This window comes from Rhinatrema bivittatum, chromosome 16, assembly GCF_901001135.1.
Source record: "Rhinatrema bivittatum chromosome 16, aRhiBiv1.1, whole genome shotgun sequence".
Lineage (NCBI taxonomy): Eukaryota > Metazoa > Chordata > Amphibia > Gymnophiona > Rhinatrematidae > Rhinatrema > Rhinatrema bivittatum.
In genome coordinates this window covers 15,591,685-15,608,610 of record NC_042630.1, presented here as the reverse complement: position 1 = coordinate 15,608,610, position 16,926 = coordinate 15,591,685, and the positions used below count along the sequence as shown (strand labels likewise).

Here is a 16,926-nt window from a genome sequence, read left to right as displayed (position 1 = left end):
ACACAGCTGGGTCCTAAGGGGCAGGAATGCTCCTGGAAGGTCAACCAGGAGTTAGCAAGGCACAAAAATGAGAGTCCACACCAAAAGGTATGCTCCAAAGAGAAGAAAAGTTTACTACAAAAAGTTGGCAATACAAAAAAAAAAAAAAAAAATCCAAAGTCCACAAAAATACAATAGTCAGAAAACAGCTTACAGTTCTTTCAGGAATTCCAAAAAAATACACTGGGACAGGCAAAGCTCTTATGTTTGTTAAGCCCCAATAATTCCAAGGCATCTCAGACTTCTTCCCAATGAGTCCCAGAAGAAAAGTAGAAAGTCTTTCTTGAAACTCCTCAAAGTGCTTACAAACAACAGGTGGCCACAGGCAATCTTCCCACTTGCTTCCAGTGGTTGGCAATTCCCAGATCCACGAAAACAGTCTTCCTCTTTCACATGCAACTGTTCAAACTCCAGGACAGGAGCAGCATCACCCTTGGATGCCCTCCCCTGCCACCGAAATCCACCAGAAAACCTTTATGTCAACTCCTGCACTGCATTCCCAAGGACTCCTGCAAGACTTCCTCGCAGTGCTCGCGAGAGTACTGTTTACACTCCCAGAAACTGCCCATCCCCTTTGAGGGAGGAACTCTGCTCTACCCCAGTACCCCCTGAACCTCCCATTGCGGGAAAGCTCTTCACTTTGAAGTACAGCTCTCTTCAGTCAACCTCGGAAAGGGTTACACTTACAGCTTAAGATCTGAGAGAATTAAAGTGATGTTAACAACATGGCATCGCAGTAGCAGGGCCTGTTTTCAGGAGAAGACGTTCTGAGTCTGTAGATTTCAGAAAATAGTGCAGTTGTAGCATATATTTTAAACTGACCCCCATACAGGGGGCTGAGATTCTGTTTATGTTTATTAATACTTGATTAATTGCAATTAATTGCAAATATAAAACAAAGCGATGTCTGCTGGAAGTGCTGGCTGCACCCCTTCACAGCGCTGTTCATCTAGAGAACTGGAGAGGTTCTGAAGGACTGGAAGGCAGATACAGTCCCATTGCACTAAAATGGAAACAAGGAAGAGGCAGGTAACTACAGATTTGCCAAGCTAATGTCAGTAATAGGCAAAGCTAGGGAGTCACTCCTAAAGAAAAGTACAGCGCAGTACCTTAGAAGGAGTAGATTACGGGACTCCAGACAATAAGGATGACCTGCTATACCTCCCACATTTGGCAGGAGACTTCTGCATGGAATGCCTATTTCTCTCAACAATGCTGCTTTCTCCCCCATACCACAGATCCGGCCCAGCAAAGAGTAGTAGAGGCAGCGAGAGTCACAGGGCCTCTAAGCATGTGCATCGGTGCCCTTCCCCCACATCTTCCTTCTCCCTTCATCTGTGTGCTAATTGTGCAAACTGGAAATGCCTGGAGGTTGTGATGACACATATCAATGTGCATGTTTGTGGCCCACACTCCCACTGTCTCAGGAGAACACTGGCAAGAGCATCGGGGAATAGGAAAAAGACACATGTAAAGGATCCAAATGATCCTTATTAGAAAATTGTATTTCTTACAGTGAGGAAACCTTACAGTTGGAGAGAATAGGTAAATATGGTTTGAACTGATATGAGTGCTCATAGACCCTTAGTCTCAGTGAAACACTTTTTGACATGTCATACAAAAAGTCATTATTCTTGTTCTCCTAAGTTTTTGATTTTTAGAACCAACCTTTATAATTGCTACCAAGTATAACATTGTAACATGACATTTGTATTGCAATGTTATAGTTGTTTGTATAAACAGTCAAATGTTATAAGCTAGATAAAGATGCTAAGTTACAAGGTTGTAGACATTTTGAACTGATATGAGGTTAGTTTACATTCCATCTAAGATTACAGAAGCATATCTAGAACAAAAACAAGGATGAGGCCAATTGACATTCCATCTACGATTATAGAAAATATTCTTAGAACAAACACAAAGTTGCTAATGCTGGCAATTCCAAGAAAATATTTACATATGAGATGAGGATTAATTAACTTGGAGAATGAAAGCAAATTATCATATGGACATTCAGATTATTTGTTTATAATAGACTAGCCGTTAAGCCCGTAACAACGAGCTACATTTAAAAATAATTTTTCAGTCCATTTCCTTCCCACTCCCTCCCTCTCTCTTACCTCCCCTCTCTAGTCTCCCCCCCTCCCCCTCAGCTCCCTCCCCCTCCCTCCCCCCTCTAGTCTCCCTCCCTCTCACTTCCCCCCTCCCTCCCTTTCCTCCCTCTCCCCCTCCCCTCAGCTCACTCTCTCTTCCCTCCCCCTCTCCTCACTCTCTCCTCCCTCTCTCCTCCCTCCCCTCCCTCTCCTCACTCTCTCCTCCCCCTCCCCTCACTCTCTCCTTCCTCCCCCCTCCCCTCAGCTCACTCTCTCCTCCCTTCCCCCTCCCCTCACCTCACTCCTTCCTCCCTCCCCTCACTCTTTCCTCCCTCCCCTCAGTCACTCCTCCTCTCAGCTCATCCACAACCGGCAGATGGAAGATCTTGGGGGGGGGGGTGTCCCTCCCTCCCTCACGCGCGGCGCCGCTGCTCCTGCTCATCATCGGCGCCACTGCTGCCACTACTGCTCCTCCTGCTCCTGCTCCTCGCCGCCGCTACTGCTCCTCCCGCTCCTGCGCCTCGCCGCCGCAACTGCTCCTCCCGCTCCTGCGCCTCGCCGCCGCCGCTCCTGCTCCTCGCCGCCGCTGCTGCTCCTAAGGACCCAGCGCCATTTTTTTTTCGGGCACACTCCGCTCTGACTGACGTGCTCGCCCGCGCATGTGTGGTAGAGCTGCTCTCTACTGCGCATTTGTGGGCCATCGGTCAGAGCCCATTTATAAGGTAGATGCCAATCATAGAAATTTTGACAATTATGTAACCTAGTTTAGGGGTTGGAAATATACAACTGAAATTCTATATAATGCTGTGCTATTAGTAAAATTATTTGAGAGGAAATTTATGCTAGTGTCTTGCATGGCACTCTGCCTCTCCTTAAGGTAACTTATTATTTAATGTCTAAGATTTATATTATTTTATAGCATTTTAATAAAAAAAAAATGTTTCTCTACAGATAGTGGCTTAAAGCATTCTTATTTTCAGAGAACCACAACAGAACCATCTACTAAGCATTCCCCCATGAGAGGTGCCACAATGGTTCATTCCCAAGGCTTACTATAATGACCCCTGGTCAATTCTAGAGGCAGTAGGGAGACCAGAAGTGTAGGAGTTTGGAATTGGGAGGGAGAGGTTATATTCTTTTCTCTCCTCTTGCAGTTGTTGCAAGAATGTCACTTCAGTGATCCAGGAATTGTAGGCATCATCCCATTTTTTCTATTTCTCTTAGGTAATGAGTTCCCTCTTTCCTAAGGAAATATAACTCATACCAACTTGGGTTTGTATCCAGGAAGAAAAAACCCTTTTCTATTGGAGAGGGGTGTGGGAACTGCTGTGGGGAAAGAGTTTTATATTAACTAATCCGGTTAGCATACTAGTACCCACCAGATATTGAATTCAAGGTGGGGTAAGAAGCAAGTGTCTATCAGGTGCTATCCAAGTGAAACAGAGAAAAGGAGATGTACTAAAAAGATTAACAAGTCTTCAATTAGAAATTAAACCCAGAGGGACTATTCAGAATATAGGAATCCACAAAGACCAGTCCCAGAGGATCTCTTGGCTAGTGAGAGCAGGAAATCTAAATACCTTGTTTCAGAGACTTGTAATCATGAGAATGTATGGATTTGTCACCCAGAAAATGTATCCTTTGGCAATTTATCACCAGTCAGCAAATTTTGATTCAGTAAAGTTGTATTTTGTTAGAACATCAGCTTGATGACAAAATATGCATTCCCCCCTCTCCCCCTGGTTCAGGGTAGACTTGGGATTGTGACCCAAAGTGTGATCCCATTTACCTCCAGTGAGCCTCACTCTGTAGTGAGGACATGGGATGGGGTTACACAAGGAAGAGAGGGAGGGAGGAGTGGAGAAAAGGAGAAATTAGGAAGGGAGAGGGCTGAGTATAGGAGATGAGAGATGAGGGAAGGAAGAAGGGGCGAAGGAGGAGAGAGATGAGGAAGTAGCTGGGTGGATGAGGTGAGAGATGAAAGAGGGTGGGGTGGAGGAGAAAGAAGTGTGTGAGAGGGGCATCAGTAGGAGAACAGTGAGTGAGAAAAGGGGGAAAATAAGTGGTGGTAAGGGAGAGGATGGACAGAGGCAGGAGGGGAACAAGATGTTCATATGAGAGAGGTGGATGTATATGTGTGTAAAAGAGGAGAAGGTGAGAACAGCGTTTCCTTTTGCAGGGTTAAAACCCAATATTCATTTAAATAATGGGCAGAAATCTAAGGGGGAGCAAAGGACCCATGCATGACTACATGAACAAAAAATTTATTTATTTTTTTTTTAAGGTTTTTTATTGCAAGGAACATGGGGGAAGGGAAGAAGAAAAAAAGCTTTTGAGAGGGCTGTCGAGGTGCAATAAAATCTCCCTCCCACTTTGCGAACATTGGGTAAAGTGAAGCGTGTGGAGAGAAAGTGATTCTCCCCCCCCCCCCTCCCCCCGGGGCTTCTGGTTTGTACCGTACAGTACGTTAGTACCCGATCCACTAGTGAGCACTTTCCACACAACTCTGGAAGCCAACGCACCTCGGTCCCGCACTGCAGCAGCCCCGGCTCTTCCAGCGCTGAGACCAACACGCGCACACATCTCTGCCAATTTATTTGATTCCCCCCACGAAGTCCTTTATTAAAAGCAGCGGCTTGCCTCTTCTGATTTTAAAGTGTTTAATAAAAAATATCTTTCATGCGTAAACAAACATCCCTTTCCTCTTTACACCAAATGTGTGATTCCTGAATAAATTAAAAAAAAAAAAAGAAGTACTACAACACAAAAATAAAAAGATTGTGTTCTCCTGACTCCAAGGATTATGCTCAGAGATCTAACTAATCCCCAAGCTCTGTGATATTACTGAGGGTTTCCACTGGAACTATATATAAAGCTAAACCTATGGGGCCACCATGAATTTAATAATTCGTTCACTAAAGAGAGGAAACTGCAGCAACCATCACTTAGACCTGGTTTAAAACCATTGTGAAATGACAGATCGGTTGGCCCATCAAAAGACCAAGTGAATGTAGATATTGCTTAAATCAAATACGTGATCATATCATGCTGTAATATAAGTTATACCGTTTTATGTAACGCAAAGCGCATAGATATACCAGTTTACTTTCATGTTTTATCTGTTTTACCTCTACACATGTAATATGTTGTTTCTAATGTAAACCGGAGTGAAGGCAGCTAGCTAAACTTTGGTATATAAAAATGTACAAATAAATAAATAAATAAATAAATAAATAAATAAACAGCAACTTAATCTAGCTCTAATAAAGAGGAAAGTCGCCCTGAGCCTGCATAGCCAGTATGCAAATTGGGCTCTGCCCCTCTTCCTCCCTGAACTCACCAGCTCTGCCCCACTCTCCTGCTCCATCCCCCCCCCCCCCCCTCTCTCTCTCTCTCTCTCTCTCTCTCTATGGGGTAAATTGTAAAAGAGTTGCTCCCATTAAAAGGCCCATATACGAGAGTATATGAGCCAAGCGCAAGCAACTTTTATTTTAAAACCGGAAAATTATGTGCGTGCGCACCACCGAATGCACGATTTGGGGCGGGGCAGTGGCGTTCCAGGGCATGGGCAAAATTTATGCATATAAATCCCAATTTTAAATCCAGAGAATGCAGCGCGCATAGGGCTGTTTCCTGCACATATTTAGTCTGCAAAAAAATAATTATAGCCAAAAACTGGCTGGATGAGGGGGGTCTGGGTAAACTGGGGGGGGGGATGAGTGCAGACTGAAGAACCAGAGGGGTCTTGATGACTGGGCAAACTGATGAACTAAGTGGTCAACTGGTTATTTCCTTCATGCGGGCATGAATGTGCTCACTTGCGCATGTAAAAGCCAACAAGTCTTAAGGAAAGATTCGCAAATGTTTCCTCATGTAACTGCTTAAAATTAGAAGTACACAAATATGCACTAGGCTTATTTTAAATAGTACATGTGGACTTGCGCAGACGATTTAAAATTCCAGGGTGTGTGTGCTTGTTCCCATCTACCCGCTTATGTGGGCATACGCGAGCTCTTTTTAAAGTTACTGTCTATGTGAACTGAGCTTTGCCTTACCTTTTCCTATACTCTCCAATTCCACCCTTCTCACTCTGTATTATCCAATCCACTTTCCATTACCACATATGGAAATTGAGCTCCACCCCTCTCTCTGGCTGTACACTCCAGCTCCACCCTTCTCTGTCTCTGAATAGCCAATTCGCTCTCTATTACCAAGCTCAGTATGCACGTTCTACTATCACATATCTCAATTATGCACTTCCTACACGTCACAGTATTTCCCCATCCTTAGACTTTTACTACTAGTTGCAGCATCATTTCTAAACAAGAATCATGAGTGGATCACTTTAAAGAAGGGACGAACGTGGTCTTGAAAGCTCAGGTGTTACATCTCTTTTGAGGATTGCCTACAAGGCGTCATTGACTATAAAGCTTCCATGGTTATCCAAGACCACTATGACTACTTAAACTGTACTAGAGTGTGATGCACTCTAACCATGTGATGCAGAATAAATGGCCATATCTTTCCTAGGTCTTTTCCCTAAAAGCCATTCCCGGGTGTTCATGTCAGGTCTCAGCAATAGGATGTAACACTTGGGGAAATAAATACAAACAAGAATCCCTGCACTGGAAGAAATTATCCCAAACACCTCCACAGCCACTGTGTACTTCCCCTGGGTGCTCAGATAGCCGGGAATGAAGGATAGCCAGACACTCACGAATACGAGCATGCTAAACGTGATCCACTTGGCCTCATTGAAGCTGTCAGGCAACTTGCGTGCAAGGAAGGCCACCAGGAAGCTGACACATGCCAAGAGTCCCATGTATCCCAGCATGCACCAGAACGCAACATCTGAGCATTCATTGCACTGCCATATGATAATGCCAGTCTTCAGTTTCATGTTCCTCTCTGGGAAGGGAGGGCATAGCAACAGCCAGGTGGCACAGATGAGGGTCTGAAGAAGCGTGCAAATAGATATTATCAAAATAGGCACCCAGGGTCCCAACAGTCCCCTCAAGTTACTGTTGGGTTTGGTGGCATTAAAGGCAATGATCACCATGATGGTCTTGCCCAACACACAAGAGACACCAAGGACGAAGATGATGCCAAATGCTGGTTGTCGGAGTAAGCAGGTCATATGCTGTGGCTCCCCGATGAAGAACAAAGTACACAGAAAACTTAGCACCAGGGTCCCCAAGAGAAGGAAGGAGAGCTCCCGATTATTGGCTCTGGCTATGGGCGTATCTTGGTACTTGATAAAGATATATAGAATGGCCAGAGACAACACTGAACAGCAAATGGAAACCGAAGTGAGCGTGGCCCCCAGGGGCTCATGGAAGGAGAGAATTTCTATTTCCCATGGGACACATTTATTTCTTCTCTCGTTGGGCCACTGGTCACTGGCACACTTCCAGCACTTATTGGAATCTGCAACAGATATATAAGATTAGTTATGACCTCTGCAGTGCTGTAAATGGAGAAACCGTTGATGTCCGTCCCTTTAGGTTTCACAGATCCAAGAGAGTAGCTCCAAGCAATGTCTTGGCGTTATAGGCAAGTAGCAGTAATCCTGTGACATCTATATCTCTGTACCTCTAAACTGATTCAGGGGTGACAACTCTACTTTAAAGGGGTGTGCATAGACATCCTTTTCATTTCTTTTTGTCATTTTGGTTATTATTTGGGTTTTTTTAAAGGAAAAAATGAAGCAAACAAAATTTTTAAAAAGAAGGGGGAAAAAACCCCAAACAGGCAAACAAATTAAAAAAAAAAAAAAAGTTGGGCCTTTTGGAGAAGAAAAACCAAACACTCCTTTTGGGGGTTCCCCTACCACACCGGCCATTTCCTCTTACCACATTTTTTTTCCAAAGGGAGGGAGCAATCCCCACTTGTCCTGCCACCCTGGTGGTTTGCTTAGACATGGCACCGGTAGGCTGAGGACTATGCCATTGTCAGTTTCTTGCTTACGAATTGGTGCTTGCTTGGTTATGGGCTTGACTGTGCCATTTAATGTGGAATAAATTAACAATGGCACCAGGCTCAATCTCCTGGCACCATTAGTAAAAATACCACCAGCAGGGCGCATACAACCTAAGATCACTCCTTCTCTGTGAAGGAAGAAAAACGAGTTTGGGGGATTTTTGTCAGTGGTGGCAGTAGTAAAAAAAAAAAAAAAATGTAAAAGAAAACGAATGAAAACAAAATAAATTGTGTTCATTTTTCTTTAGTTTTGTTTCAAAAACAAATTGAAACAAAGCCGGAAACTTCGTTAAGATTGCCCATGTTGTTTCAAACAAAGGCACATCCCTTATATTATATGAAACTTGCAGATAAAGAGTGACAACAGCGTACATCACGGCGCTGAGTAAGGTAGAGCCGCAACATCAGGACTTTAGGAAAGTTTTGCAAAGCAGCTGCAGAATGTATTCCAGTCTTCGTCTGTACCTGTCACATTGGAGATCTCGCCTTCGGCACATGGGAGGCAGTCGTAACAGCAGAGGGGCCGTCCCTTCTGAGATGCCTTACGGTACCCGGAGAGGCAGCTCTCACTGCACACAGAACGTGGGACCTGAGAGAAGATAAGTAGGAGACTGTTTAGAATATAAAAGCAATGGGTCTGGCAGTGGATGATACTGGACATAAAGAATTATATTACAGAAAAAAAAATATATGCATAAATATTCCTCTCTCTTGGATGGATGAGAAGACAGGAGATGCATTGATAATTCTTCTATTTATTTATTTATTTATTTGAAATCATTTATTAAGCGCCTTCTAAACAAATCTTCCAAAGCGATTTACAAATTAAAATTAAAACAATCAAATTAATAATCACAGTAATAAAACAATCATAAATCATAAAACAATTAAACATAAATTTTACTCTAATAATCCAACAGAGATTAACATACTGAATTATATGACATCAAGAATTCAGGGAGAGGACCAGTTACTAAACTGCATCTTAATTAAACTCTGATCATTAAAAGCCGCTATTTTAAGCCATGTTTTCAAAATTTTAAACCATCCTTCTCTTCCTTTAAACCCAGTGGAAGTGAATGCTGGAATTCCAGTTGTAAATGAGCGATTTTGAAATCCTACAAAAAACTTTAACACTTGGGAATTCAAGAGAATAGCCTTTTTTTTTTATCACATAATAGCCTTTTATTGTTCACATAAAAGATTTGCTTGCATAGTCATTAAAGCTTTTAAAGTAAGTACCCGTATAGGAATTATAATCTAGACTTTCCTCCTTTTTGTAGAACTTTTCAGCTTTGGTCTTGGAAAGGGACTACAGTGCTGCCACGTTCCAGCTCTGGCCTATCGGACACAACTGAGGCCACTGAGGTGACTACTTTTGAAGGCCTTCAGTGGCATCAATAAGAGATCTGACTATTACAGCCAAGGCAGGACCAACCAAAGCACCAACAGCATATAAGAACATAAGAACATAAGAAATTGCCATGCTGGGTCAGACCAAGGGTCCATCAAGCCCAGCATCCTGTTTCCAACAGAGGCCAAACCAGGCCACAAGAACCTGGCAATTTCCCAAACACTAAGAAGATCCCATGCTACTGCTGCAATTAATAGCAGTGGCTATTCCCTAAGTAAAATTGATTAATAGCCATTAATGGACTTCTCCTCCAAGAACTTATCCAAACCTTTTTTGAACCCAGCTACACTAACTGCACTAACCACATCCTCTGGCAACAAATTCCAGAGCTTTATTGTGCGTTGAGTGAAAAAGAATTTTCTCCGATCAGTCTTAAATGTGCTACTTGCTAACTTCATGGAATGCCCCCTAGTCCTTCTATTATTCAAAAGTGAAAATAACCGAGTCACATCTACTCGTTCAAGACCTCTCATGATCTTAAAGACCTCTATCATATCCCCCCTCAGCCGTCTCTTCTCCAAGCTGAACAGCCCTAACCTCTTCAGCCTTTCCTCATAGGGGAGCTGTTCCATCCCCTTTATCATTTTGGTTGCCCTATATTTTTCAACTAAATTGTGCTGATAATTCATGGCTTAGTCATAATACAGAAAGACTTTCCATTAGATGTCAGGTTTATTCTGGCTGCTCAGTCACAAAGGGGAGAGATTTTAATACATTTTAGCTTTTCCTCTTGTGAGTTTTAGAAACACTTTCATATGAATTACACTTAAGATTTTAATTCAATGGGAAATCATTCTTTATTCTCTGTAACTTTCTCTCTTTGTTGTTCTCTCTCACTCTTTCTATGTTTCTCTTTCTCTTTGTCTTATCTCAATTTCTTGTTTCCAGAAAAGCCAAGCTCCCGTTTTTCCGTGATTATTTTAGTACCTCAGTGCGCTCCGTATAATTCAGGGTGGGTATCTCGGTGTGTTGCTTGTTCCATTGGATGGCGCTGATGTTCAGATACAGCTCTTGCCCTTTGGGGGCCCTGGTGTCGAATCTTCCCACCGTGATGTAGCGGATGGTGCCGTCTAGCTGCTGCTGCCAGTTGATGATGTCGTACACAGCAGGGGGGTTGCCACCAGTGTCGAAATACATCTCCTCCCCCATCTTGTTCTTGAAATGCACCTTCTTCATGTAGTGTAGGAGCTGAGGCAAGAGAAATATGCATTTTCTATGGATTTTCCTATTTTACACACTACTGGGTATCCCATCAGATATTTCAATGTCCTTCCATCAGGTATATTCCCAGATGTACCCTATAAGACCAATCTCCAGTTGCTAAGGACCACAGTCCAGACTGAGTGATATTTTCAGGTGCAAAACCATATAAAGAGATATACTGGAATATTTCCAGTATGTATTGTTAATGTTTCATTTCCTTAAGATAGTATATATAGCTTGATATAAGGCTACAACAGTAAGAACTATGGAAACTTGAGATAAGGGGCACTGGGTTGTTATGGACATTTCCCATACTTAAGAGTAATCTAATAAGTGATTGTCTCTTGCAAGAACACTATTGAAAGTGTAAAAACAATGCTACCATTTATGAAATGTTCCTCTTTAAAGTATTAGTATCTTTGTAAATATAATGTCCTCCTACCCTCAGCCAACTGGGTTATTGGCTCTATAGAAATCAAATAATTAAAAATAAAACAGTTTAACATGCAATCTATGATTCTTCTCACCCCCTACATATCTCAGCACATGGTCTCCACAACATTCCTAACCACTGTCAAAAGGATAAAGAACACAGATCCACAAGAAGCTGTAGATGCCCTAAAAACCTTCTTCATTAACCAAGCCTTTTAAGATCTATTAATAGCTGATCCAATGAGCTCATTAACAAGCATACTTCTTTCCAAGTTGGCCCCTTAACCCTCTGAATAAGCTAGGTCCAGACAACTTTGAATCTTTTATGAATGTTTTATGTTACCTGTCCCAAACTTTGCAGAGCGAAGGATACAAGTAACTTTAAATAAATAAATAAATTGTACCTTAAAGAAGTCCACATGCATTGTGAGAAACTCTATCTTATCTCACCTGCCATGGTTTGAAATTCTGGATATCCGCACACATGTTGTTCACAAAGGGCCCTTCCCCTGGCACACAGGAATACATGTCCTGTAGGGCATGTGCCACAGAATAAACCGCATTATAAATGTTGTAGGTAATTCTCAGGTTAGAGTCATCAAAATATTGCTTGCCAAGCTTATCCAGTTTTTCTCCTCCTGTGCACCAAATTTTGGATGTAGTTGCATTTCCACTGACCATGGACTGTTTGGTTGCTGGGTTGGGCCATTGGCACCCAAAGGCCACCTCCCACAACAATTTAACAATATGGCATTGGGAGACGTGAAAGGGTGAACTTTGAGGAGGAATTCCCTGAACCCTGGCATCTGGCCTTCATGGATGGCAAAACCAATGGTGCCATGCATCAATTTGGCGAGCTCTTTGGTGGAAACAGGGGGGGAGGTTGACCAACCCTCACTGGCAATCCATACCTTCCCACTCATATTTTGTCTTGAAAGTTCTTCCATGACTGGACACATATATGGATCAGAAGAAAAAACCAGTATTACATTGGTGGAAGACTTCTTGATCACCTCAATGATGCGGTAGATTTTCCTGGTTGTAGGAATGAGAGGGATTGTTTCATGGAATGCAACACAAACTCCAAACCTCAAGAGCTCGCCTTTCAAGATCTGAGATCCTAGATGACCATAATCATTCTCAGTAGACAGGAGGCCCACCCATGTCCATCTGAAGTGTACCACCAGCTGGACAAGTCCCTGAGCTTGGATGTCATCAATGGGGATGGTTCGGAAAAAGGATGGAAACAGGAACTTGTTACTAAGCAAAGGACTGGATGCAAAATAACTGACCTGAAAAAACAAAGTTCTATTAAAGCTGTTGTTATATTTATATACAGTATTTTGATATAGTTGAATGCCAACAACAGAAAATTAGCAATGTAGATGGTTAGATAAACTGATTTTTTCAAAGGGATGATAAAAGATAGGTTGGGGCAATGGGTCAAGTACAGAATCTCACCTGTAAGTAACGCTGAAGACCCAATAGCCTGGCAATGGCAATTGACTCACTGGAACCAGAGTCAGCAATGATGGCAGCCAGCAGGGACATCTTCTGGCAGCAATAGTTCAGAATGGGTTTGTCATCCTTCCCTGTCAGGATCCATTCAGTACCCCGAAGAGATTTTGCTATGGAGAGACAGGAGTCATAGATCATGAAGCCTAAGGTAATGTTTGGAAGAAAGCTTTGATCTTGGTTGATTTCGTCAATGGCGAAGGCCAGGGCTTGAACCCAACGATAAGGCCTAAGGCTGAACCTGATAGTAAAGCAGACACAAAAGAAGAAGAGGTGATGTAAGGGTTACCAAATGACTCCGGGTCAACAAGAGCTAGCAGATTCAGTCCTAGTTTTGCTCCAATGCATTTCTTTACTTCTAGTCCTGCTGTTGTCATGAGAACCATAACTAACCATCCCAGAATGCAATTGGGCATTACTAGGAATGGATCTTCCTGTACATGATGACCTAGACCTAGATAAAGCCAATGCAGCAAGGCAGCTTAAGAACATGCCATACTGGGTCAGACCAAGGGTCCATCAAGCCCAGCATCCTGTTTCCAACAGTGGCAAATCCAGGCCATAAGAACCTGGCAAGTACCCAAAAACTAAGTCTTTTCCATGTTACTGTTGCTAGTAATAGCAGTGGCTATTTTCTAAGTCAACTTAATTAATAGCAGGTAATTGACTTCTCCTCTAAGAACTTATCCAATCCTTTTTTTAAACACAGTGCATGTGGTATTGTATCTAGAGAACACATCAAGCGTTCCCTGTTGGCTCCATGTCATCTGGATAGGATGAACCAGTCCTGACTTTGCCCCTATTCCATGTATGGAATTGAACTTCCTACTTTCTTTAGAGAAACTGGAAAGACAACTTCTTACATGAAGAAGGGATTACTGGTTCAGCCATTGCAGATGACATGGAAACCAGGTGGTAAATCGGGAGCATATAAAGTGACAAGATGGACATTTGCTACCCAGTGTAGCGATCTCATTAGTCACAACCCTCTCATTTTCCCAGCAGGTGATTGGTGCCTCATTTACTTTGCTGATTTAGAATTTCTGAATGACTCGCCTACACGAGAGGAAAAATACAGAATTAGCATGGAGATGTCCCTTCAGCTGGGACCACTTTACAGTGGGTATTTATTGTACCAATCCTTCAAAAATTGATCTTACAAAGCATAAATTATTTATTTATTTAAGGTTTTTATATACCGGCATTCATGAAGCGATCACATCATGCTGGTTTACAAATAAACGGGGGTGCAATAAATATATCAAAACAGAAATAACGTGTCGAAGAAAGCAGTTACAATTAACAAGGACTATTGAACTGGGATCAGAGGAAATAAAGATAGTTTAGCAGAGACTAAATTATATACAAGGAGATGAGGTACAGCTGCTGTGTTGAATATGTTGATGGCGAGATGCATTAATTTAAGTCCGGGAAAGCTTGCATAAACAGCCAAGTCTTGAGTCTTTTTCTAAAGGTTAGGAGGCAAGGAGGCAAATACATGCCTTTTCCAAAACTGATTACTCCCAGGAGTATAGGGGAACTTATGAGAAAAACCTGTTTCATCTGTTTAATGGACGTCCAGCATAGCATCTGAAATGTAATTCAGCCCAGCTTGGGCTTTGCTCTTTGCTCTCTGTGCTTGTGACATTGGCAGATGAGCTCCTGGGTACCAAGGTTACGCCTGGTCAGAACACAGCACAAGCTGAATTATCAATTGCTGGTGTGCACAAACAAGAAGGGGAAAAAATGGTAGTTGTGAAGCTTTATAATCAATGCAAAACCAAACCAAGATGAGATAGAAGATACAGGATGTACATTGATCCTCTTTACCTCTTGACAAGCAACCAAGATTTGCAAAGCAACTTTTTAGCAGTGCAGAAATGCATTAAAAACTGTTACTCCACGATCTGTAGGAAAATAGCCTGGTCAGTTTTTGTGGATTACCACTTGCAGTACCACAGAAACTGATCGCTTATAACTTCCAATATATGTAATCCAAGCAGCTCAGGAAAGCACATCATTGGTCTCAGAATCAGACTTTTATTAATCAGACATTTCAGGCTTACTATTTAGAATAGGACAGACAACTCAAGCCTCCATAGTACTTAACATGGCGTAGGCTTATACTGGCTAAAACTTTGTATCCTTAGTGAACTCAGGACTAACATTAGAAACTTTGACTTGCTTAGGGTGTATTAATAAAAGTAGCTAGCTAACTACCCCCATAACTTTAGGAGATTACCTTCAGTATCACTCTGGAGCAGTCCCTGGAGCAGTCTCAGAAGCAGTCCCTGCAGAAGGGAGCATGCATTCTTGGACCATGTCACTTGTGGGGCTAAGGGAGCTTGTCTGAGTCCTGGAGGAGAAAATACAAGTTTGACTTGAGCAGCCAGGTAACAAGCAGGACTTTCTTACATGCAGCCTTCCAGGACACAGGAGCTCTTCTGCTTCATCACAGGGAGAGGTAGGGTTGATGGCTCAGTCATCATCTCTTGCTGGTGTGAATGGACTTCTTCTGCCAGCTACCTCCTCCTCTTCTCTCCTGCTACTTTTAACAGGCAGGACATGTATATGCATAGTCAAACAGGAGCATGAAAAAGGGGTCTCTCCTTCATTTCAGACAGCTGGAACCCCCTTCTGTCACATGACCAGTCCTGCCACATGCCAACTCCTAACCACAGTGTGTGATCTTGGTCTTATAACCTCTTAACCAGTGAGCTGCCCTGGCTGTTCAGGTCTCACCTGTGAGCTGACCTGGCTTACCCTTTTGGATTGGCTGATCTTGTCTCCAGGCAGATTTGGGCTCCTTTGCTAGTCTGGGACCTGACCCTGACACATACACCTGGGCTGTTTCTTAGGTCAGTGTTTATGGAGAGAAGCTATATCCCTTAGTCAAACAGGCAGATCAGGTAACTCAGTCACGTACTGTTACTCTGGCCAAAGTTCATCTTCTTTGTATTTCTGCTGAAATACATGTTAGCATCCTTCATGTAGAGTCAGGATTCATATTCTCTTGCATACAGTGAAACCTCTGTTATCTCCTACAGATGCACCCTCCCTATAGCCCCCATGCACTATGCAACATTGAGCTGTTTACCTAACTTCTCTTTGCACTGAACTCATGTGTAACAGCTCATTGGCTTCAGGGTACTTGTAACCTGATTTAGCACAAATGGGACAGAAAGAAGATATGTGCAGGAATATTCTTCTGCTTTTTCAGAACCACCTGTGGCCAACTGTCCATGTCCTGAATGGGTCATCTGGGCTAATCCTTCTCCCCAGACTATGTCCAGAGTGCAAGACAATATTATTGTTAAATTTGTGTCCTTTTGGGATATGTATTCTCTAAGAAGCAAAAAGAAGAGACAACAAACAATACTAAAATCCATGTTTAGACTGGGGGAATTGGGGGGGGAGAGGGGCCACTAACCCAAAGAGTGTCTGTAAGGGTCAAAAGTTACATTTCAAAAAATAGTAGGGTAATCCCTGAAAACTCCCCTCCTCCCCCCAAAATAACCTGCTGAAGTCAATTGTATTAGGAAATTTTAAAATGGCACATATTTTGCTCCAGGATCTCATTTCCTACAACCTGAGAAGTCACAAGACAGTGAAAACGTGTGCACCAAGTGATTCTTCAAATTGAGCACTTAGGGCAGGAGTCCCAGAACTCTCTTTTGCAGAAGTTATTCCTAATGAATATTTCCAAGTAATGCTACCAGAATCACTAGATGTAAAGGGGGGGGAGGAAGGGCAGGAATCAATCAAGAACAGCAAACATGACATGTATTGATATTATAAATCACGCGACTGTGAATTATTTTTAAATTAATTCGTTTTCCTTCCTTATTTGGCATTTGCTGGCTTTATAAACAGAGTTTGTGACACCGGTTAGCAGCCCTCTCTATTCCCCACTACTGGCCTAGCCTCAGCTAATGAGCTTCAAAACGGGATCGGAAGCAGGAGACTTACTCTTGGCAGAGGATGGGGCCGGGGAATCGGGTGAAAGAGGTGTCGGGGTCCTTCCAGCTCCAGTGGACGGGAATTATTCCCCCGATCGTGATATCCCCTTCTTTCCTGCCGCCGGTCTCTTCCAGGAAGCTCAAGGCACAGCCCCTGGGGTCAGGTTGGCCAGCAGCGAGGGACATCACCAAGAAGACTGCCAGGATCATGTCAGCAGGCAACCCAAAGAAATTTGGCCAGGACTAGGCCGGCATTTGGGATAAACTTGAGCAGCTAGGAAGACGCGTTTCG

The 16,926-nt window shown here is 42.9% G+C and overlaps 1 protein-coding gene across 1 annotated transcript; it reads right to left on the bottom strand.

Annotated features, from left to right (window-relative positions):
* Positions 1-6,621: 6,621 nt before the first annotated feature.
* On the bottom strand, positions 6,622-16,844 carry LOC115077409 (extracellular calcium-sensing receptor-like). Its single transcript, XM_029579697.1, is given in 7 exon segments — positions 6,622-7,559; positions 8,577-8,700; positions 10,453-10,713; positions 11,611-11,912; positions 11,915-12,452; positions 12,622-12,916; positions 16,645-16,844. Coding segments are annotated over 7 exon segments (2,658 nt in total).
* Positions 16,845-16,926: the final 82 nt, after the last annotated feature.